We start from the raw sequence: 22,320 nt of genomic DNA, 5'->3' as shown, positions 1-22,320 counted from the left end.
TATGAACCACCTGACTCATCGGCTGCTGTACCACAGTGTGTGTCTGCGGTGTGTGAGGCATGTTGCTCATCTCTTTAAGCCCATTTAACAGCTCGTTACCCATCCGTGTCTCTCCCCCTCTTTTTATATCCTTCCCCCCCCTCTGTTCCAGGCTCGAGTCACTCCTTGGTCAGGTTCCATTTTTGCTAATGCAGTGGAAATGAGCCGTGGGGCATCGCGAAACAAAGTGGAGCGGATCAGTGGCGGCTTTTTACCCCCACACAACGCAAACAAGGCTCGACACAAGCTGGTAGCAGGCACTGGAGAAGGGGGACGGGTTCATTGACACAGGCAGATCAGTTGGACACATGGGGAGGGATGTGTTTCACTGCACACAGCACCTGATTAAATCGGGAAGGAGGGCACGACGTCTTTATGACTGCCAGCGTCTGGGTGGAACCTAAACACCGAGGAGGACAAGATTGAAGAATAGAGGACATGGATTGTTTTTGTTTCAATTGGTTTGTTGGTGTTTCTATAAGGTTAAGGTCTAGACTTTGACTGGACCTTCACAACACCTTGATCAATTTTCGGCTACAGAGTTGCGTTACATTTACTCAGTTGTATTTAATCGAGTAACGTAATGGGGGGGAAAATACTTGAGTTCTTTTTTACTATACTGTACTTTATAATTTTACTTGAGTAATTTTATTATGAGGCATTGCTACTCGAGTAAAGTGGATTTCTGGATTCTCTACCAACTTCAATGAAGGTAGATCAAGCTTGTTTAAACCAGAAATTCACCAGACACAAACCTGAAGGGTTTTTTAGTTTCATATTAAAAGAAATTGATTTTGCTAAATATTTCCTTTTCCTGATTTTGTCAATATGTGACTTGTATCAATCATCTTCATTTTGATCTTTAAAATATCAAAATTTCCACATAACTTAATGTTTTGTCATTTTGCATCATTTCTAACAGAGATTGTGATTAGATAATCTGATGAAAAAAAAAAAAAATAATAATAAAAAGAACTGTTTCGGGATGGAGCAGCATTTTAAAAAAATAAATAAATAAAAAGGAGTGAAGGTAGCCCAAAGCTGTAGTTGTATAAAAACTTTATTGAACAGCATCAAAATCTGCATGAGTAAATCAACTAGTCGAACCTTGAACTTTTGATTTGGGCTATAGCAACGTTTCGGTTCAAAGAGTTTAAAGGCTGGCGTCCAGATTCTGCTCGGGATCACGGGAATGCATCAGGAGGAAAAGACGTTTAGAAAGCTCCGGACCGACCCGTCGGGTTGTGGAGGTGACGCCTTCTCCTCTGCGGATCAGAAGGTCAGACAGAAGAGAGAGCTTCTCGTTCTCGGTCCTGCACTGGCTGTAAGCCTGCGAACACACGGGGAGATTATTGGCGTTCTGAAAGGATATCTTGGAGGTTATAGTTTCATAAAGGTCACATGGGCAATTTTACATTGTCACAAGAAAAATAAAGATCACAAATATGACACAAAACATTTTTTTTATTTCATAGCTCAAGGATGTTAAACTATAAAAATATTTTTTTAATATTTTTCCAATCAGCTGAAGGAAATGCAGAGTGAGCTGTGGAGCCATAAAACCTCCAAATCGTTATTTTTGAAACAGAACTTTGACTTCACAGAATGAAATCCACCAATAAAAACAAAATTCTTAATTTTTTTTTACAAAATATCTTCAGGTATTTCATAAAATAATTATGCGTCCCATTTATGTTTTGTTGACTGAACAGCCTCCATGTGGTGCCAGCAGATGTAAATGAATTAAAATGTAAAAAGTCTTTCCACTGAAGCAATTTAACATTACTGCTTTTCCAAGTTGCTTCACATTGCAGACATTAGCTCTACCTAGCCTGGTAAGATACTGACTCCTAACAACTACTTAAAAGAACCCAACACAAAAAAATCTGAACTATACAGTAATGAGAGTCAACTTTCATTTCAATATTGTCCTACTTTTTATAAACTTCTTAATTCAGCTATTGATTGCATTGAGAAAAAAAAACAAGAATTGGCAACCTGGGAATGTTTTATCTGCTCTAATTGCTAAACTGAATGCCCACTGTAGCAGATAATAAGTATCATTTGGCAGAATGCTTTTGTTTGTTGAAAAACATTTACATATCTGCTCATTTCAAGCAAATTACCTACAGATTTGTTGTGGAAAAGCTTCATATCTGCATTTTTTTTTTGTTAATCCCAAACTGTAACAGACAGGAAGGATGTCTAGATTATATCTTCCTAAATTACAAAAAAAAATGTTTAACTCTTCTCAGTATAAAAACCAGAGGAAGATTTAATTAATATTAGCAATGGCTGCAAAGACTGAATCTGAGCCTGTTGAAATGCTCGAGAGGTGAATGCGTACCTTCTTGAGCAGCTGCGGGGAAGGATAAGCTGCCAAGATGGCAGCCGCCACGTCTGAGCTCACTCTGTTGAACTGCTGGATCTGTCTCTTCCACGCCTGCAGCAGGCCCTTCCCGGCTTTGTCCACCCGCTGGCCTCCCGCCCACTCGCTCTCCAGGTAAAAGGAGAAGCCGGTCTGCTCTCGCGCTCTCCTGAAAACAACCGAGAGGAGTGTGGGAAGTGACCGTGTGATCCAGCAGAGGCGGCGCCGAGCCGAGATGCGATGAGCAAAAAACAGGGCTCCGGATTGCTCACTTGAAAGGGGCCTCAGCTACCGCTTTGGTCGTCATGGTGATGTGGTCGGAGAACTCCTTCCAGGTAGATAAGAAGCGGACAGAGACGCCGGTGTGAAGCTGGAGGTGGACCACGGCCTGACGGGGTTTTGAACGAGGATCGGTGAAGATATAACGAATGCCTAATTTCCTTCTTCAGAACAAAACTTCATATAAATATCATAATTTGAAAAAATAACATTGGTAGATTTCCATATTAGTGATGTAAATTATTCTCGACAAAGGCAAACAGAGGACAGTTTACGCTCTTCTGCAGGGGTGCGTCTGGATTTTTATTTTTTGTACCAGGGCACAAACTGTAGAAGGGTGGCACACCAAAATTACAATTTCACCTAAATGTATTTAAGGTTTAAATTACAATGACCAATGAGCCAAAATTTGGATAACAAATATATTTATTTACCCAAATAAAACATATGGATCTGTTTAGCATGAGAAAACTGTGCAGTAGATTTGTTTGTTACAGTGGCAGAGGACACAGGCTAATTTTACTAATCACACCATTAGCCTATTTAGCTTAGTGTAGCTTAACTAAGCTAGAGTTAGAGTCTTAAAAACTCTATTTTTAGGACTGTTATGCTAACTCTGTTCAACTTAATGATTATAGACTACAAATGGCAAACAACTGTTTAATTACCCTGATTCTCCTTTATACTGTAATCTGATGCTAGTTTTTCTTATTATTAAACATCAACCTGCCAGTGGGGACAAGGGATGAAAATTAGCTACATGGCTATAATCTCACATATTTACATAAACAGAGAGGTCCCATTGTGTAAAAATAAACTTGAAATAACACAAAATGATTTATTGATAGTTGTAAAAGAACAAAAGGAGAGTTTTGTTATGAACTGACTTGCAGTGTGGACAAAATGCTAATCTCTGTATGATGTACGATAACATAAGTTGGGGGCTCGTCCAGGAAAGCAACACATAGAAAACTTTATGTGCTACCTGAAGCAATATGTTTTTAAAGGAAATTTGCAGTGCTTGTACATTTTGTTGAATTGAATCACACTATTTCCTGAATTTTTGATGCAAGATCATCCAGAAATGTCAGAAAAAAAAACCTTACAAACCAAAATTCTGTTCAGGTAATTGTAAACAAAATAAATGTAGCTATGAGCTACAAAATGGAGGTACGTTATGACAAGGTCATGGAAAGTTAAACAGACATCCCTGGTCAATGTTTGTGATGATTCCACTGCAACAGGAAGTGTTAAGATTAGATGTTTATGCAGTTTATGCGTGACGCTGGATTTACAACATCAGAAGCTTGGATCACAAAAACTACTTTTGCGGGCGTCCTACTGAGGGACGTTTAAACAATCGTGTGGCTAATTTTACCCTTGAGTCGATATGATTGTGGCTTGTGTTTACTGGGACCAATTTAACACTTTTTGATTATTTTTCTCCTCACCCCAGCCAGCAAATGTGATTATCTAATCACCATCAAATGAGTGCCTTCATTTGTTAACCCCCTGAAGATCAGAAGATTGATTAAATAAAATCAGCTACATAGTGTGGAACACTTTCCACTGTTGTGTTATATTAATAAACCAAAAACATCCCACAAGTGTAAAGTGTTGAAAAAATGCAGAAGTCATTACATGTAAGGGAGACGTGGGCCTGCGTTTTAATTAAAAGAAACAATGCGATTCATTTGACCAATTTTAATAAATAAATGTATTAATTTCTGAGCGTAAATGCTTTCGTAAAGTAGCATCAATTAAGATGTTCAACTGATTTAAACCACAGGGGGGGATTTCTGTGTCTTTTGGTTAAATTGAAATTTATTTCTGCTGTTGATGCATTATTAAAGTGCATATTAAATTGATGAGAATAACATTTATATTGTGAACTCTCATTTATTTTTCAAGGTTCTGCAATAAAAAAAACACTGAAATAAAACATACAATGAATACCACTCATTTACATAAAAGTTAAAACACAGATTAGAAATAGAACAATAAGATATTTTTTGCTAGAGCCTTCTCAAATAGACATATTGAATTAATTTTTTATGACAGTGAAAAATTATTTTTTTTTATATACGTATATAAGTTGATATATACTACATAGCAAAATAACCATATTTAAAATTAAACTTAACTAAACCCTGTAGGATGGAGGTTTTTTTTTTACTGTATTAAACTTTAAATGTCATGATTAACTCCAGTGTTAACTCTTTCTTTTTACTGTTTCTGTCCACCTGTTTTTTTTCTCTCCTGGAGCAGGTTGTATAATAAACCATGCAATGGTGTGCAGCAACACAGATATCTGCAGCTGACTGACAAAAATGTATAAATAAATAAATAGCTGGATGACGCAAAAGCAATGCAGGTACTACTCAACAAACTTCAAAACCATGCAACTTCAAAAGGGGGAAGGACTAGCTTCATTGACTAGCTTGTCTTAATAATGGGTTATTTAAGACTTTTAGTGCTGCATTTGTTTTCAAGATAAATACATTTTTTTTAAAAAACCTGTTTTAGTTTTTTCTTCTCGTCACAATTTATGCATCGTTATTATTCAGTGTATCCCATCGGGAGGGGAAACGGATGACCAACCTACCTCCTCCACTTCAACTCTGGACACCTCCGGTAGCTTCTCGGCGTGACCGCTCCTCCGTTTCTTCTTCTCTTTTCCTCCTCCTGCCTCTTCCCCAGCCACAGCCGCTCTGAGCCTCTTCTGGCTCTGAGACTTTCGGGCCCTGAGAACATCAAGGTGAGCTTTATTTTTATGACTGACAGGATACCCTAAGCAGCCAGCTTTCTGTAAATCATTCATAGCAACACTGATGTAGTGGTGCGAGTAGCCAAACAAGAGAGCCAGCATCGATTTCGGATTTTCCTAAAAGGTGCCTGTTGATTCTGCTTTTGACCTCCGCTGTTTTTAATTATTTTCTTCAAATAATCCTAATATAAAGAAACTCATTTGCCTTTGTTTTAAGTTAACAGCTACATAAATGAAGGGATTACAATTGAAGAATCAAACTCAACTAGTCATTTAATTATTTTCTCCTCTAATGTCAAGTTATTTGGTGATGCATTTACAGACCCAAAAAAATGTGGGGGCTTTCAGTTTTGATGCATTTCATGGCACATTTCAATCAGTTGTTACTTCACTAGTAGATCACTATACTGTAGTCAGTAACTCTAAAGTCTTTTGTATGGAAAACATGACAGATGTTAGCATCTAATGAAAAGCTGCTGATTCAGAAGGTAAAGGTTAAGGTATGGCTATTTAGCATTAAATAGTTAAACTTGTACAAAACCCTACTTTGCTGATAAATTAGCAAAGGCCGTTTCAGTCGTTTCAATCTAATTTAGATCGACTATGTTCAGATCCAGCTAAAAAAACATAAAAAATAAAAATACAATTCTTGCTAGGTTTAGTTTTATTTAAAACTACAATGGGTGAAAATGCAAATCCATATACATTTTGGTGAGTTTCACTTTCAATTCAACGTAGGATAATCTTGCTGAGGTCAGACAAATATTTTTGAAGAATGCATTTTAGATACTAGATCATTAAAAAAAAACTAAATAAATGAAGTAATGAAATTAGCTTTTACAGATTGCTAAATGATAGACTGCAAGTCAGACGGTAACTTTTGCACTCCAAGGAAAACAACAGCTTAGGCGAATTTAAAACCACATTTTTAGAGTAAAGTGAACTGGCCATCAATGCCTCAGCACAAAACTGGCAGGATTGTTTTATCCATTTCTTATAAGTGAAAGTTTTTTCCACTTGTCTTTCGTTTCTGTGCCAGGTGCCGTTTTGCCGAAACGAGAATGTCTTTCTGATTCTCCAGTGTGGTGGATCACTCTGGACGCCGTCTGGCTGCTTTTAGTTTACAGAAAACTGGCTAATAAACTGGACAAACGGAGAAAATGTGAATCTCCTTGAAGCAATCCACTGAGCTTGAATGAATAAAAACAATCCATGACCGTCACGCCTCTGGTTTAATGAGACTCTCACCTGAAATAGCTCTCCAGCTCGATGACTGCCAGGCTGAGCCGTTTGTCCGGGTGACGCCTCTGCCGCTCCCGGACCCACGATGTGAGGGTGGGACTGCAGGCTGACCCGCTGTGCCTCTCCTCCTGGGTAGAGGGCAGAGGGAGATACTCGTTTCAGGTCAAGCTTCTCCAAACAGATAAAAACAGATAGAACCCAGGCTTATCTAGAAAAATGGCTGCTCTTGGGATATATTTACAGTTTCTACCGGCGAGCTTACGGCCTCGCTTGGAATGCTAAAGCTCGTTTTGAAGGGTTTATTTTGTGTAATAATCTCAGAATATTTTCAAAACAATTCTCCTGCTTGGCTTCCAGCTGAAGGTTTCTGGAAAGTTTTTAGAAATGTCGCACGCCGACTCACTTGGATGTAGTTGTGGATCAGAGTGATGAAGTCTTCCACCGTCATCTGCATCACCACGTGGGGCTCTGGGACACGCGCCGCACCGTTCTGCTGAAACAGTGGCAGCACATATATTTTAATAATAAACTTTATTCAAAACTGGACAACGGATAACTAAAACATAAATGTCACCATTTGATTAGATGTACCCGGCAGCTGCACTGCTGCACCCTGACAAGTTGCAAGCTGAGCTGAGACTACAGGGCTGAAACGAATAATCGTGATGAATTGATTATTCAAATAATTGCCAACTAGTTTAGTAATCAATTAATCGTTAACTTGAGAGAGAGAGAGAGAGAGAAAAAAATAAAGACTCAAAACAAGGCCATTTGCTGAATGAACAACATATTTAAAACACTAATTAAATCAAAAGTGTACCAAAAAATTAGGATAAAAAAATTTTAATTTGTAAATATTTTCTACAGAGAACTCCTCATGTGGCCTTGTTTTAGCTGGATAGATTTTTGTAAAACAAATCTCCTATTGAACACCTCTTGCATCCAGTTATTAATCAGTTAATTCAACAAATAATCAACGGATCAGCCCTACACTGCGTTGATATTAAGTCAAGCAGAAAAAGCTAAATATTTTGGGATGTTGATGTTAAGAGCATTTCTTAAGCTGCAAATGCATTAAATGTTAGAAATAATCAAGCAAACACAAAAGGAATATTATTTATCAGCATTTTCATATACTTTTGATCATGTATAAAACAAGTGGTTAAAAGCAAAGCACTTCCAGATTGTGCCCGTTTTTTTTTTTTTGTTGTTTTTTTTTATCCGATTAACAAATCAGAATAATCGATAACTAAATAGTTGTAGCCCTAGCTGGGATTGTGTTGCATTTTCGTAACTAAACTGGAGGTCGTTTTTTTTTTAACCTGTGCGCTTGGAGCCTGCCTGGCCCAGGTCACGCTGCGGGGCAGCGGCTGTTTCTCTATGGCGCAGCTACAACCCAGAGCCTGCACAGACGCCAGCAGAGTTCCCCCTCCTTCCAGCTGCAACAGAGCTGCAAAATAGAAAAATGACTTAGCTGAGCTGCTTTCTAATAAACGTGTAGCTTTTTTTTTTTTTTTAGTTGTCTTTCTTCTTTCACCTGGATCAACAGCTACAACCATATGCTTGATGCACTCCTCTGGCCTCAGGGCCTTGGAAGCCTCAGCCAGAGCTCTTCTCTCTGCTTTCTGCCTCTCTTGTTCCTGCTTGAGCGCCTCCCTGTCCTGCTGCCGTCTCTCTCTGGCCTGCCGTCTCCTCAGAGCCTCCTCCCTGGAGGCCCGAATCTCCTCCACCGACCTTTTTATGGCTTTGGTCGCGTCTCCGGTCTCGGATGCGGAGAGATGCCTGTGGGGGAGGTCATCCGCTTCCTCTGGGGTCGACCTTCTCTCCTTGTCCAATGTGGTGAGGAGATGCTCTGACTCTGAAGAGCCTTTTCGGTTTCCTTCAGTGAGGACAGCACTGTCCTGTCTCAGTTTTACCCTCTGCGCCAGGGGGACGTCGTCCTCAGAATCGCTGCTTATCATCATGACATCAGCCGATCCAACACTACAGAGAACCGAACTGGCTGGTTTCTTTGGGGCTTTCTGCGAGGCTACGTCGGTGCTTGGACGAGGCTGGAGGAAATCAAACACAGGCAGCTCCTCATCTGAGTCACTGCTGCTTCTCAGATCCTCGCGTTGAAGTGAATCACTACACATGGTGGTAGAAAACACAAACTGTCAGCATCATCAGTTAGTAAAGTGTGGGGGTTTTTGTCTTTGATTTAAACCCCTCGCCAGACTTCTTTGAAAAATTGTCAGATTTAGTGTTTACCAGACAAAAAGGCGTGAATGGATCCCCTAACAAACAAATAATTCAAACAAGCAACATGTTCTGAGCGTGCTGGTAAATTCGGCAACAACGGGAACACAATTTTGGTTTCAGACAGAGCTTTGCTAGCAGCCTGTTCTGGCGTTGGAAGATAAGGGGGAACCATTACACAAGTCTCTTGGTGTGACGTTATCTGTTGCTGCAGAAATAATTGGATTCCTAACTTCCAGCTACATATTCCAGGCACCTAAAAAGAGCTCACAATAAAGAAAGAAATTACTTCTTAAATTGAGTTTGGCGCAGCATTAAAAATTTCCTTAGAAAGACAAACGATAGATAACACACGGAAAGCCAAGTTCAATTTACACGACAAAAAGGCAGCCAGCGTCACGCACGCAGACGTCAGATAGTAGGACGTGGCTGCGCTGCTGACAACTTCCAAGACAGGAGGATTTCACTACATACTGAACAAATGAACAAACTTCTAACTACAAAATGCTATTTGTTTTTGTAGCTACTTACATCATCGTGTGCTGGGAGGCGCGTGACGCGTTGTTTGATTTTCCCCGGGTTTTGTTGCATTCACGGACAGTCGGACTACAGAGCTTTTAATGATGGAATTGCGCTCATGTTTTTTTAGATCCGAATTGTTTGGCTCAACTTGGCTATTTATTTATTTATTTATTTATTTATTTATTTATTTATAGAACGAACCCATCAAGAAAAAAAACATACACTTGTTCCGGTGTTTATGAAAACTTGAGCTGTAACTCGTGTCACTGTCTGTTACAACAGACAGTTTTTACTTTTGCATTATTTGAGTTATTACAATAAATGTATTTCCTCAGTAAGGCATGACAAGAAGGAATATTACTCGTGACAAGCATTTGATATCTTAGAAGACAGGATTGCCTACAAAACGACCAGTCTTATCATTTTGCTTGACCAAAATCATAAAGATACAAACTGACAGCATTCCACCTAGCTTGACTAGATTATATAGAATTTAAAATTATTATTTGAGTGATTTATAGATAGTAATTTCCAAGACGATATATAATGTTCATATTATGTTTATGATTAATATAATATGAACCTGTGGAGTGTTATTGTGAACGGAGCACCAGTTACACTACAGTTAATAATGGAGATTAAATTCAGATTCTGAGTTATACACACAATTTCAAAGTAGTCGCAACAAATTTAATGATTTAGAAGGCGGATGTAACTCGAGCAGATAAAGTAATGTGATAGCATGAACATAAGACCATCTGGACACTCGTTTGATATAATAGAGAGTTCTGTTTCGCACGTTGTACGAGGTACCTGAACTCAGCAGAAGGATACGGATATGACGCGTAGGATATAGCGTATTGATGACACAATTCAAAATGGCGGCGCTGGCGTCCTTGATGCTGAAGTCCAGAGCAGGTATGAAACAACTTAACGTTAATTATAACTCCTTACGCGCATTTTAATGCAATAAAAAGCGAACATTTTGTAGTTCTGTTCGCTGGTGTTAGCTTTTCTCTGTTAGCACAGCGTTTTGTTTGCTAACCTACCTAGTTAGCCCTCTGCTTTCAATTAAACACATTGGAAACGTCACTCAAACCAGTTCAGCAGTGTTTGCAGCATTCAGCTGTGTTGTGTTGGTTTTAGGTCTTCTGGTTTCCAGTGAGTCCTACCTGCTGGACTCGGTGAGGTTTGCTTCCAAGAAGGCCGGAGGCAGCTCAAAAAACCTCGGAGGCAGGAGCCCTGGCCGGAGGTTTGGCTTTAAGAAAGTGGATGGTAATATTTGCCCCCATCTGAACACCTCTGGAAGCTCTGAAATGATCTACAAAGCATGTATTCCACATTGTGCTGATCATTATTTTGTTATGTTATGTTCTTAAGGCAGCTTTGTACATGCTGGGAACATCCTTGCAACACAGAGGAAGTTAAGGTATCACCCTGGAGCACATGTGAGTAACCCTTTTTTTCTATCCAGGGATGTAGAGATGAAATTTCAATGCTAATTCAGCTTGAGAGAGATTTGATAGTTAAATAAAGCAGGTACTTATTAATTTACTGTATGCTGCAATAACCTTGCTGTAGAAGTTCGCAAATATGTCGTTAACTGACTTGGGCTTTAAACGGATTAAATCATATTAGCATTAAAAAATCTTACAGAAACCTTACTGTCACAGTGCCTTGTTTTGCTCTGAGAACTAATATCGTATGCTGTGCAAGAAGTTGTTTATTATGACGTTAAATGTAACAGTGACATGCAGTTTGCATTCAGTTGGGGAGTTTTGATGTATCGTTGGTAGTTTTATGATTGTCCTGCAGGTTGGCCTGGGAACCAACAACACTCTCTTTGCACTGGAGGACGGCCACGTCAGGTTCACCAAGGAGGTCTACATCCCAGCGCCCCGAGACCCCGAGGTCACCCGCGTCATCACCAAGCTGCCCAAAGGAGCTGTGCTCTACAAGACCTTCATCAATGTGATGCCAGTGAAACAGGAGGGCAAATTCAAACTGGTGGACCTGGTCTGAAAGAGCTGGAGTGCAACCAAGGACTTTGTATTTTTCTTTTCGGTAGAGCTACAGAAAAGTCAGTGGACTGAACTGACTCTTAGTCTGGCTGCTGATTACACTGACAGCTCAATCCTGACTTCTCATAGAGCTGAACATAATTAACAGACCCTTCTTCAGTGTTGCTTTGATATATTTCCTGTTGCATTCAGAACTAATTCTCATTTAAGAAAATTAAATTAGTCTGTCACTTATGTATTTATAATAGTTCCTGATGCACAGATTGTTGTGCATGAGATAGATTAGTTAGATGACACAGCTGATCATCGTCTGTAATAAAGTTTTATAAGTAAAAGTCTTAATGCTGAATGAGTTTGCTTTTTTTTCTGGATGGCATGATTTTTTTATTTATTTTTTTTTAGTCACTGCAGGTTTTCTCTGGTGGCTGTTAAAGTCAGGAGTTTGATTTTAAGGAACACCTGTACTTTTTTTTTGCATTCTTTCATTTGACCACCAGGTGTCGCACAATCTTTAATTCATAACGTAATCATTTTTCCTTTAACCTCCACTCTTACTGTTGCAAACTGCAAACAGATATGTTGTAAGTATACTTTTAGTAATATTCAGCCTGTTCAGAGACCAAAAGCTGGTGATTTTTAGAATTTTGCTACTGTTTATGTTAAATCACACCCTCTTTCTCTTTGCATCAGTATTTCATTCATTATAAGTTGATTTAAGGGTGTGTTTTTCGTCTTGATTCTTGTTTGTTTCCAGTAATCCTCACCCAAATATTGCCGTTCTCCAAAAGCTGCACTCCCTACACTGGCCAGCAGGTGTCACACATTCACCACTTCACAGCTAACTGGACGCGGGTTTATAAAGTTGAGAGTTTGACGCCGTTTTTCAGGCTTTAATCTTTACTTTCTTCCGAAACTGAGCGAAAACCGTAACAGCTGATTGACCAAATGGTATTTTGTCTCTGAGCAAGCTTTCACCAGAAGCTGGAGAAGAAAAAAAAAAAGTAGCAGTTATCTGAAGTCGGTGGTATGCAGAGGGAGTGTGGGTGAGGCTTGGTGTAAAGTAGGGAGGTTGAATGCCATCGTTAAGTGAAAAAAAGAGGAATGATTGATTAGAGGAGTATCCCACGTATTGTTTTCATGTTCTGTTTTGGAAACTTGTAGGTCACTTTGTGTCCCACAGTATTCACTGAAAATATCCGTACATAAGAACCTGAATTTCTTTTAAATTAACTTTTTTGCTGTTTCGTACAGCTCTTGAAAGTAGATTTTTAAAAATTTAACCAACATGTTTCTTCTGACTGGAAGTAATATAAACCTTTTTCTAGGTTCAATGCCTTATAAAATTATTTACCCTTGGAACTGTCTCGCTTTATAACCATAAAATCAAGGTGTTTTTTCTATGGTGGAGCCACACAAGTCTGAAACAAAATTCTAAAATGAACTAGAAGTTTAAAGCAGGGTTTGGTTATATTTAAACATGACAGTTTTGTTCAAACCATTATCTGGAAAATGGAAAAAGTTTGGTCACGACTGCAAACTTGTGGCGCTGCAGAGACTCGAGGCTCATGTAAGAGAATCAGTCAAATGGACATCTACTAGTTGTGGACTCCACAAATATGACCTTCACAGTTGAGTGGCAAGAAAGCCATAAAAAGTTCCAGTTAAAGTTTCACAATAACCATTTCTTGAAAGGAAACTAATCATGTGTATCACCCTGAAAACGGCATTCCAGCAGTGAAACATGGCGGTGTCCTTTTCTCCTGCAAGGGGCAAAGAAGTTGATGAAAACTAGCGGGAAGACGGATTTAACGTAAACACACAACAATCCTGGGGAAAATCTGTTAGAGGCTGACAAGAGACTGGGGTATAAATTCAGTTTGTAGCAGAAGGAAGACACTGAAAATACAACCTGAGCTGCATGAGTGGATTTTCATTTGCTAGAATGGCACAATCAAAGTTCAGACCTAAATCAAGTTGAAAATCTGTGGCAAAATATGGAGAGAACGTACAAGATTTTTGTTTCCCAATATGTAAGAAGCTGGTAGAGATATACTCAAAGAAGACTTGCAGCTGTCTTTGCTGCAATATGTGCTTCTACCAAGTATTGACACATGCAAATGTGTGCCACGCGTTTCAGATTATCTGTAAAAAAAAATTTAAAACAATCCAGAAAATCAAATCAGAACTCTGACCTATGTTTTACCAGTAACATACATTGGACGTTGTGGTTACAATTGAACAAAATATAAAAGGCCGGTATGTTTGCCATGGCAAGGCATCATATGTACCTTCAGTCGGTGTGTGGTTTGTGGTTTCATTTGGTGAATGTTTGACCCCGGTTAAAGAGTAACTCTGTCCTGCCATACTTTCCCTATTTTAACAGTGACCAATGAATCCAACCGTGTTAAAGTTTCGGCAAACAAGACCCTACCAGACTGGCTTTTTTTTCATGATGCATTTCCATAAAAACCCCCAAGTCTACATGCTTTGACAACAGAGTTTATGACAGGCACATACATAACTCGCGGCATTACTGGTATCAAGCCGGACTCAGCTCAGGTGATACAAAGCTCCCTACACTTGGCATCTTTGCTAAGAATCTTAAGAGTAGATCAATAACAGAACATCTTTCACCTTGCACCACTGATGATTTACCATAAAGCAACCTGTTTGAATATCAAAATGCTTTTTGATATTCACTCTTGGATAAACTCCTGGTGAAAGATCAGATTAGATTATTAGATTAGTTCATTTTTTTCACCCTAGTGCCATTTCATAGCACAGTCAGGTAACTATGTTCCCTTCAGTTGTTATAAAAATGCTATATATTTATATAAAATTTGACTTCGTAATTTAACGCCTTGAAATTGGGCCTCTGTCTCTTTAAAAACTCCCGCTCTTTCTGAAACTCCGCCTTCAGGAAGTCGCCACAACAGTGCTCCTCTATTAACCCTTTAACAGCGTTTTTACCATTGTTTCACTGAGAAGCAGCTCTAATAATGAGCTCAACTTATGTGCAGTTTCACCAGGTGTTTGCTAATTGTTGCAGAAGCAACAATTAGGAAGTCTGAAGGAGCTGAAAGGGGAACTTTAACACTTGTGGATGGAAAAAAGAAGCATGTAGTTGCAGCGATGAAAATTGCATAAAACTGCATGAGTTGAAGCACACTCCACTATAATATCAGAGCAACTTAATAACAGAGTTTGCAGTATTTCTATGCTTGATCCAACATTGAGTGCTGTGAAAAACACACAATTTAGCTATTTGTCATCTTCTTGGACGTAGCGCATTTGTAATAACTGGTAATAAGTCACTGCTCAGGAATTTAGTTCACTCGTTATTGCTTTCAGTTCAGTCACTCTGGAAGGTTTTCCATTAACGCCCTGTTTAAGGTCACTCCACAGCATCATAGTTGGATTCAACTAGTCCACTGCCACACATTCATTTGGGTTTTTATTAGCTTTTCAGAGGAGGACCTGCTGATGTGCTTTTGGGATGTTGAAGTCCCAAATAAACCAAGTGCGTTTATTAACAACAATTTACAAACGAAGTTGAGAAAATCCAGCATGCACTGCTAAATTCATAATCAGATTTGCTATGATTAATGTTAATACAGCAACCAAGAAGAGTGAATGTTGAAAAGGCACGTGAAATCAAATATTCTCCATATGCACTAATAACAACAAATTGATGCAGATTTTTATTTTTTTATTTTTCTTTTTTTGGTTCATCTGACAAAATTGTTTCTTTTTAGTTGAATTGTGAAAAATCTTTGTGAGTCTGTGGCACTGAAATTTCAGTGCCACAAGTAATTATTTTACTTTTTTACTTTAGACAAACCTGGCACCTTCAACAACGACTTGTGCCCTCTTTGCTAATCATCGTATGTCTGTCAGGCTCGTTTTGAGCCACCCTTTGAAAAAGCGAGAAGGCAGCACAGTCATACTCGACTCAGGCTGGAGGAGTGCACAGCTTGAGTCAGAGTCATTAACACGTGAATAACCCCCAAGAATTGAACAGATTCATCAGCTCTGACTCAAACGGCCGTTCAGTCAACAGAAACAGTAGAAATGTCTTGGCAGCGGGGGTCTTCTCTGCCCGTCGGGGAGACAGAAGCTTAACTCTGCGCCGCTGTGCCACGTGTTTCTTCACACGAGTGTGAGGTGTTTATGGACAGGTGAACGTCCAAAGATTGATCGTTGCTTGGAGAAGCTTGTGGATTAGAAGAAAATATTTCCTCGTATGTTGGTGGCGGCTGGAACGAAATAAGACAACAAAAAAATATATATGTATGTGATGTCTACAAACCAACAGATCAGATATTGTGAAAGAATTTGATGCTTAAATTGGTTTAACGAAACATCAGAGCAAAAATATATGTTATACAACCAGTGGCCACCTTATTAGGTACACAACGCACGTAGTAGATTTTGCCTGCAGAACAATCTGAATTTATCATATCACACATTCAACGCAGTAAAAATAAAAAAAAGACAGTTTGGTCAGTTGCTGCAGATTCGCTGGCTGCACATTTGCAGCTGCGTTTCAACTGCAAATGTGCGCAAGATGTTGTCGATATTCCACTAGTGTCGGGGGTAAAAAAACACAATTTCACAACTGCGGCGTTTCCGTTAAATAAGAAACGCAATTAGAATAACGCGTTTGCAAATTTGTTCACGTGATAAGTCATTAAAAAACATGCCACGCCATCATCATCCTACCACTTCCTGCCATCCGCTTCGTCTCTTCCGCCAGCAGTGACATCCGATTGTTGATCATGTGACCCGTGCGATGCAAAGAAAGTGTTCCCTTTGCAGTTTTACAAAATTGTGATACAGACGAATAAACACCAAAAACTTATTTTTGAAAAATGTTAGTTTTTTTTTTTTTTTTTTTTAAACTGCTGTTTATTTTCATAATTCATCGTACCCTCAAAAGCTCATGGTAATGATTTGAGCTTTGTGACTTTACGCATTACGACGCCACACTGTCGCCTTAAAGGGACGGACATAGTTGATACTCTGGCAGACTGTGGGGTTTAAACAAAGGGGTCTAAATCTAAGAATTACAAGAAAAAAATCCACAAAGCTATCACACCATTTCAACCAACCTGATGCAAGACAGGATGAGTCCATCGTGTTGTTCATGCCAAATTCTGACTCTACTATCTGGAAGACTCAGTTTGATTGGACTAGAGAATTCACTATTTTCTGTTCTCTTTGGTGTGCTTCATAATCCATTTTCATTTTGAAAGTGGGGACACATTTTCAGGTGGACTTGAGTTTGCGTGTTCGGCTCCGATGAGCTTTTACATCTGAGCAAACGATCTGATTAAGCGAACTCTGGTTCCTTTAAAGCAGACCACAGAGAGTTGATATGGCCTCAACTTCCTGTTTTTAGCTAATCAGGGTGGCAGTAGCTGTGGTGCTTCAAGGCTTCTTGCGTTGTGCAATCAGAGTTATGATTCTGCATGTCTTAGTATTAACCAGTGGTTATTCTTCTGGTCTGTCCTCTGACATCAAGAAGACATCTTCATCACACACAACTATCATTCAAATAAATTGATGATATTGCCTCTTTCTCTACCAATTCTCTGCAGAACTGAGAGATTTTTGTGTGTAAAACCCCCCAACATATCAGCCGTTTGTGTAAAACTGTAAATGCGTACAGTGTTCTTCAATTTTACTTCAACAAAGTTACTTATATCCAATTGGATTTGACTGCTGTCCGTTCATCACTCTCAGAATCGTTTCCTTACGGTTACAGGTGTAAATTTGGACTTGTATGTCGCAGCCACTCCTCCTATCGTGGTCACATTTCCTGGTGATAACAGACTCCACTGTGTCACGCACTCTGCTAGTTCTGCTGGGGAGAGAATCTCCTTAACAACCAGACCTGTTGCCGATGTGTACAGCATTAAAGCTGCTCCATAAAAAGGCCTTTTCCCACTGGCGCGCCTGTGGGAAAAGTGACCGCTGATTCTTTAAAAGTGGACAACTGAAGGACTTTACCTCATCATGGCTGCCACCCAGGCCAAAGCGCTGAGCAATCATGCTGTGGATCTGTCTTTGGCGGTCCTTCTTCCGCACGCTTTCGTAAGACGGCAGTCGTGGCTGCGGGCCGGGGAGGTGGTAGTCGTTTGGTTTTCCGATGATAAACAGCGTTCCAGGAAGCTGAGGAACGAATAGAGAAGAAGCCAAACGAGGCATTTTCATTTTCAGCTCTCATGCACAGCGTTAGGTTTTTTTTTTTTTTTAAGAATCCTAAGTGACACTTCTTACCTGTGATCCTGTCGCTCGCTGATTCAAGGCGGCGCTGTGCCCACCGTGGGCGATGCCGATGAGAGAATGTCTGCTGCTGTACTGGGGCAGCTCATTCTGGGAATGAAGTTCAAACCCACAGCGAGATTAGATACATTTGTGCTCTAAGTGCAGTTGAAAGCAAAGGTTTACATACATAAGAACAAAAAGACACACATACATTGCTTTTTTTTCTCACTGTAAAGTCAAAATTGTACTAAAAACTCAGAATTCTTGCTTCTTTTTAATCATTTTCTGTAAATATAAATACTTTTTGCACTCCTGAACTACTCTTAAGTGTTCAGGAGTGCTGGACACTGGTGCCTGATATTGTAATACATTTAAAAAGTCTTACTGATAGAACACAACTCTTATTAACTGTAATTATTACAGAATTGCATATCTCATCTGCTATGATTTTAATTTTTAGATTAAAACAGTCATTACTCTTGGACTCTTGGTCCAAATTCTGGCTCTAAAGAAAGATTTGAATGACATTCTCATAAGGAAGAACTAAAAATAGTTTTTTTTTTGTAAATACTACTGCAATATGAAAATATGTAAGGTCACACCTGACATCTATTTATGAAAAAAAATCAAGGTCATTACAATGAGATGTAATAACCTTCATTGTAATAAAGGTTACTTATTAACCTTTATTAACTACCTTTCAAACTATATTTCTTTTAGTTTTAAATATATTTTAAACTAAAAGAAAAATGTGTTGACATTCATTTCACATTTGATATTGACGCAAACTGGAAAAAAAAAATCCTACAGCATGAAGACAGTTATGACCACTTTGCTCTTAGTGCTAGATTTTGCCACCAATAAACTGAGTCACGGTTTATGGCACAGCTTTTTCAGACCATGTTTAAAAAGCATGTCAGCATGACGGGCTAAAACCCTGTTTCCATGGTATTAAACCGCTTACACTTTACTATGTAAGTTTAATGCCCCCCATCCCTCAGCTTGATTTCACTTTATATCTTATTCTACAACCAAAGTCAGTGTTAGGATATTGGAACATGTGGAACCGATGTTCCTTCTTACTGCATATTCCTGTGTCCTGTAGGGCCCCAGTCTGCAGCAAAGCAGGTCCTTTCTGTAGAGCACCACCACCAGCAAGAGTATCACTAAACAGAAGACTGCACATGACCCTGAGGTTAAGGAGAAACGCAATGAAACAGCTTCAGCAGAAAGACAGAAAGATGAGGAAAGCACAATCGGCATAGAGAAGGCAGCAATGTGGCTCAGCCACGGGACGAGGGTGAGCCTACGCTCAGCCTTGTTTTTCTTAGATTTCAGCTGTCAGGTTTTTTAATATTCTATGTGCGTCATTTCTGCACCGTGTTCACAACTCAAACAGCACGGAATACGTGTCGACGCAGCAGGTGCAGGTCGGAGTTGTGTTTTTCTTATCCACAAGGACAGCAAATGCAGATGGGATTAAGATGTTTTCAAATATGAAGCTAAATGAATAAAGTCACCCTTTAAAAACACTTTGAATGGCTTTCTTTAAATGTCCACAGCACCGCTGCGGATTCTTAAAGATGGCAGAATCATTCATCCCTTCAACTGGTTAAAGTTTATTAAACTTTAAAAAGTTACAGGTCAATTCTGAGCGAATTTATGAGATCTTATTACAATTACATGCTTCTACGTTTACGGGAAAATATTCCCTCCATGTAATTTAGCCACATTAGGTTACAAGGACAAGACTTTTTAAATAGACGTCGTTAATATGAATCTTGTTCATTAACATCTGCACATAAAGCACAGATAAAGAGTTATTAAAAGGCTTGTATTGAGCTTTATTTGTTTAAGCATCGTTATGATAAGACAGTTTAGATCACTTATTTGTGTGGAGAAATCGGTGAAAGAAAGAAAAATCCTTCTGGGATTTTTGTCAATTGCATTTGTCGTCATTCCTTTTTCTTGTCCGTCTTCAAAACGACCTCTCAATCTGCATTGTGCAAACAGCTCTTGTGTTTGTGTTTTGGCTCTCACTTGTGTTTTCTTTCTGCTGAGTTTGTTTATTATTATTGTTGCTGCTCAGGTCTTGCCAAATAAGTTTCTGTTCTTTTTCTATTTTTGGTTGAGATTCATGTTAGTGTTAGGCTGTTTGCATTTGGTTTGTTTTTTTTTTTGTTTTTGTTTTGTTTTTTTTAGCTCAGTGCCTTTGTGTCTCTGTGTCAATTTGTCACATTTCGATCGCACATGTGACAGTACTAAACTCTGAGTGCTTTCATTTTGTTATTTCTGAGTCTTGTAATGAGCAGGTCTGTTTTTGCGGCCAGGTCGATAATTAAACCGCCGTACAACACACTGCTGGTCCGTGCAGGGTCGAGGAAAGGCATCTTAAAGTGGCTGTGACTCATTTTTAAAGATTCGTGTGAACAGTGGAAGTCTGTGGTTACGTATCACATGGGAAGTGACACTTTGTAGATCGTTGTCAGTGATAGTCAGTTTAAAAAAGGCTCCACTGCAATATTTTACATTTTCACAGTGCATCACTTTTACCTCCCCAGAGTCAGTCTGCAGCAATAATACAATTTTTGTAATATTAAAAGTATTGAAATACAAAATTCCTTATTGTAGAAGCATTGGACTTGAAGGAAAGACTGTCTCACTTTAATAGTTTGCAAACACTTCAGTAAAGTCTATCGTGGGGAAGAAAATTGCTTCCATGGTTTGAAGGAATTTCAGAGCAAAATTTTGTAAACTAAGGCAACAAAAATAAGGAAAAAGTAAAGAATACAGAGTAATTTCTGTCAACTACTAGAACATGTATGGAAACTAATTTCAATTAAATGAGGCTGCAACTTTTTTTTAAAATAACTGCTTGAACGCAAAAATGTTTATGGCAGATAAACAGATCCACATGCAAACTTGTTCAAGTCGTTGATCAGACTCAAACAAGTCTCGTTGACGTTTTCTAGCTCACGGCAAGACGGTCTAAAACGGCGTACAGAACGATCCGGCGAATTCATACGTGACACTGTTTTCTCCTCAAAGTTCAATCCTGTCCGCAGAAACAAGTCAAAGACAAATGATTTACCTGAACCCAAGATGACAGTCAGCAAGAACGGATCCATGGCAGGAGACCCTGGTGGAGCCAGAAGTTAGAAAAATTAAAAATATATATATTCTCAGTCTCTGCATACATAAACGTCTCTTTCAAATGAGTCCTTGCTTTCCACTTGAACTACAAGGGAACAGTCTTTATGTTTGGTTTTTTTTTAACTATCCGTCCTGAGCCAGTGAGTAAATATTAACGCTGTGTAGAGAGAGAGAGACAGAGAGAGGGAGAGAGAGAGAGGGTGCGTCTCCTGCCCCCATTCTGGGGGCAAAACACATAAAACATGGGTACTTTGAAGCTGAGTCTTTTGCAAACTCTAGTGGAAGCTGCTGGAAGTGCACACAGACAGAGGGAGGTATAGTAATGACCAACGAAACAGATCGCACATAACTTTTGAATTACTTCAGAAAGGCACAACGAGTAACATGGGATGTGTTTTTTTGTATTTTTTGATTACCTCACAATACAGTATGCTGTGTTCAGTAGCAGCTGGCTGACAAAAGTGGCACCGCTATTCAACAAATGTGGTGTCAAACTTTTTATTCAACTAACTGGGCAAAAATGTGAAACTAGTTCAACCAGTTCAATATGGAGCAGTAATTTGTTCATTCACTTGAAAATACTGGTAATGCTGATTAGAGGACACGCCTAAAAGTTAAACATGTCCCTGTGCTCACGTTATTTTTCAGTCTTTTCTAGAGGTAACATCTTTTTGGTCCAGGAATGTTTCATTAGTTTAGCAGTTAAAACTGCTGAACCATATTTCAAAAGTAATCTTTGTTTATTATCACTTTTGTCAGTGTATATCTTAAGAGTACCTCTTTTTTTTTTTTTTTTATCAAATTACATATATATTTAGAATGTTTTCTAAATATATAAGCATCATATATTTTATATATTAGTACTGTGATCAAAGTATGTTCCAATTAATCTTTTGGTTTGGTTTAATTGCTAATGAAGTACACTTTATGAACATTAGTACAATTTAAAAAAAAAAAAAAGGTACATTTTAGAGGAAATGTGAAAAATATTTCACCAAGGACAGAGTATTGCTTTCATTCAATGTCCCAGCATTCCAGTATTACCTCAGACAAACTAACAGATCTCATTCCTAAGAACAGCGAGGATCAACGACAGAACATTCCCATTCACTCATTATAATGAAACACTATATTGTAGTATCTCATTATGTCTCATTATTGTATAATGAAATATTATTACATCTTATTTTAACAATGAGATATAATACTATCTCAATATAACGAGATGTTTTCTCATTGTATTGAGACAGTATCTATCTCATGATGGTTATAATGAGATAACTACCTTATTATATTGAGATAGTATTATATCTCATTACTATATGAAATATAATACTATATCTCATTATATAGTAATGAGATATAATGAGATACTACAAAATAGTATTTCATTATGAGATAGTTATCTCAATATGAGATAC

The 22,320-nt window shown here is 38.7% G+C and overlaps 3 protein-coding genes across 5 annotated transcripts; 1 reads left to right on the top strand and 2 right to left on the bottom strand.

The window, feature by feature from the left end:
• Positions 1-1,081: 1,081 nt before the first annotated feature.
• Positions 1,082-9,788, bottom strand: eme1 (essential meiotic structure-specific endonuclease 1). Of its 2 annotated transcripts, none has more exons than XM_014991792.2 (9): positions 9,465-9,788; positions 8,233-8,822; positions 8,018-8,145; positions 7,099-7,188; positions 6,702-6,823; positions 5,292-5,430; positions 2,680-2,795; positions 2,387-2,576; positions 1,082-1,369 (listed from the first exon to the last, which is right to left on the bottom strand). In XM_014991792.2, the coding sequence occupies exons 1-9, from the start codon at positions 9,467-9,469 to the stop codon at positions 1,193-1,195; spliced, it is 1,557 nt and encodes a 518-aa protein (XP_014847278.2). In that variant the 5' UTR covers positions 9,470-9,788; the 3' UTR covers positions 1,082-1,192. The 2 variants fall into 2 exon arrangements, with proteins under 2 accessions (XP_014847278.2, XP_014847279.2); XM_014991793.2 differs by having other exon boundaries at positions 7,099-7,185.
• Positions 9,789-10,269: 481 nt separating this feature from the next.
• Positions 10,270-11,825, top strand: mrpl27 (mitochondrial ribosomal protein L27). Its single transcript, XM_014970209.2, has 4 exons — positions 10,270-10,373; positions 10,602-10,730; positions 10,836-10,903; positions 11,271-11,825. The coding sequence occupies exons 1-4, from the start codon at positions 10,319-10,321 to the stop codon at positions 11,475-11,477; spliced, it is 459 nt and encodes a 152-aa protein (XP_014825695.1). The 5' UTR covers positions 10,270-10,318; the 3' UTR covers positions 11,478-11,825.
• A 3,343-nt stretch (positions 11,826-15,168) lies between these two features.
• On the bottom strand, positions 15,169-21,232 carry LOC148153649 (uncharacterized). 2 transcript variants are annotated; one of them, XM_088000867.1, is made up of 5 exons: positions 20,838-21,232; positions 18,830-18,924; positions 17,759-17,854; positions 17,489-17,650; positions 15,169-15,732 (listed from the first exon to the last, which is right to left on the bottom strand). In XM_088000867.1, exons 1-5 carry the CDS (start codon positions 20,872-20,874, stop codon positions 15,595-15,597), a joined length of 528 nt encoding a protein of 175 aa, XP_087856993.1. In that variant the 5' UTR covers positions 20,875-21,232; the 3' UTR covers positions 15,169-15,594. The 2 variants fall into 2 exon arrangements, with proteins under 2 accessions (XP_087856993.1, XP_087856992.1); XM_088000866.1 differs by having other exon boundaries at positions 18,830-18,936; positions 20,838-21,231.
• Positions 21,233-22,320: the final 1,088 nt, after the last annotated feature.

This window comes from Poecilia mexicana, unplaced genomic scaffold (assembly GCF_051168715.1).
Source record: "Poecilia mexicana isolate PSO_F unplaced genomic scaffold, ASM5116871v1 scaffold_19, whole genome shotgun sequence".
Lineage (NCBI taxonomy): Eukaryota > Metazoa > Chordata > Actinopteri > Cyprinodontiformes > Poeciliidae > Poecilia > Poecilia mexicana.
The sequence above is the reverse complement of the archived record's forward strand: the minus strand, read 5'-3'. Positions and strand labels throughout refer to the sequence as shown.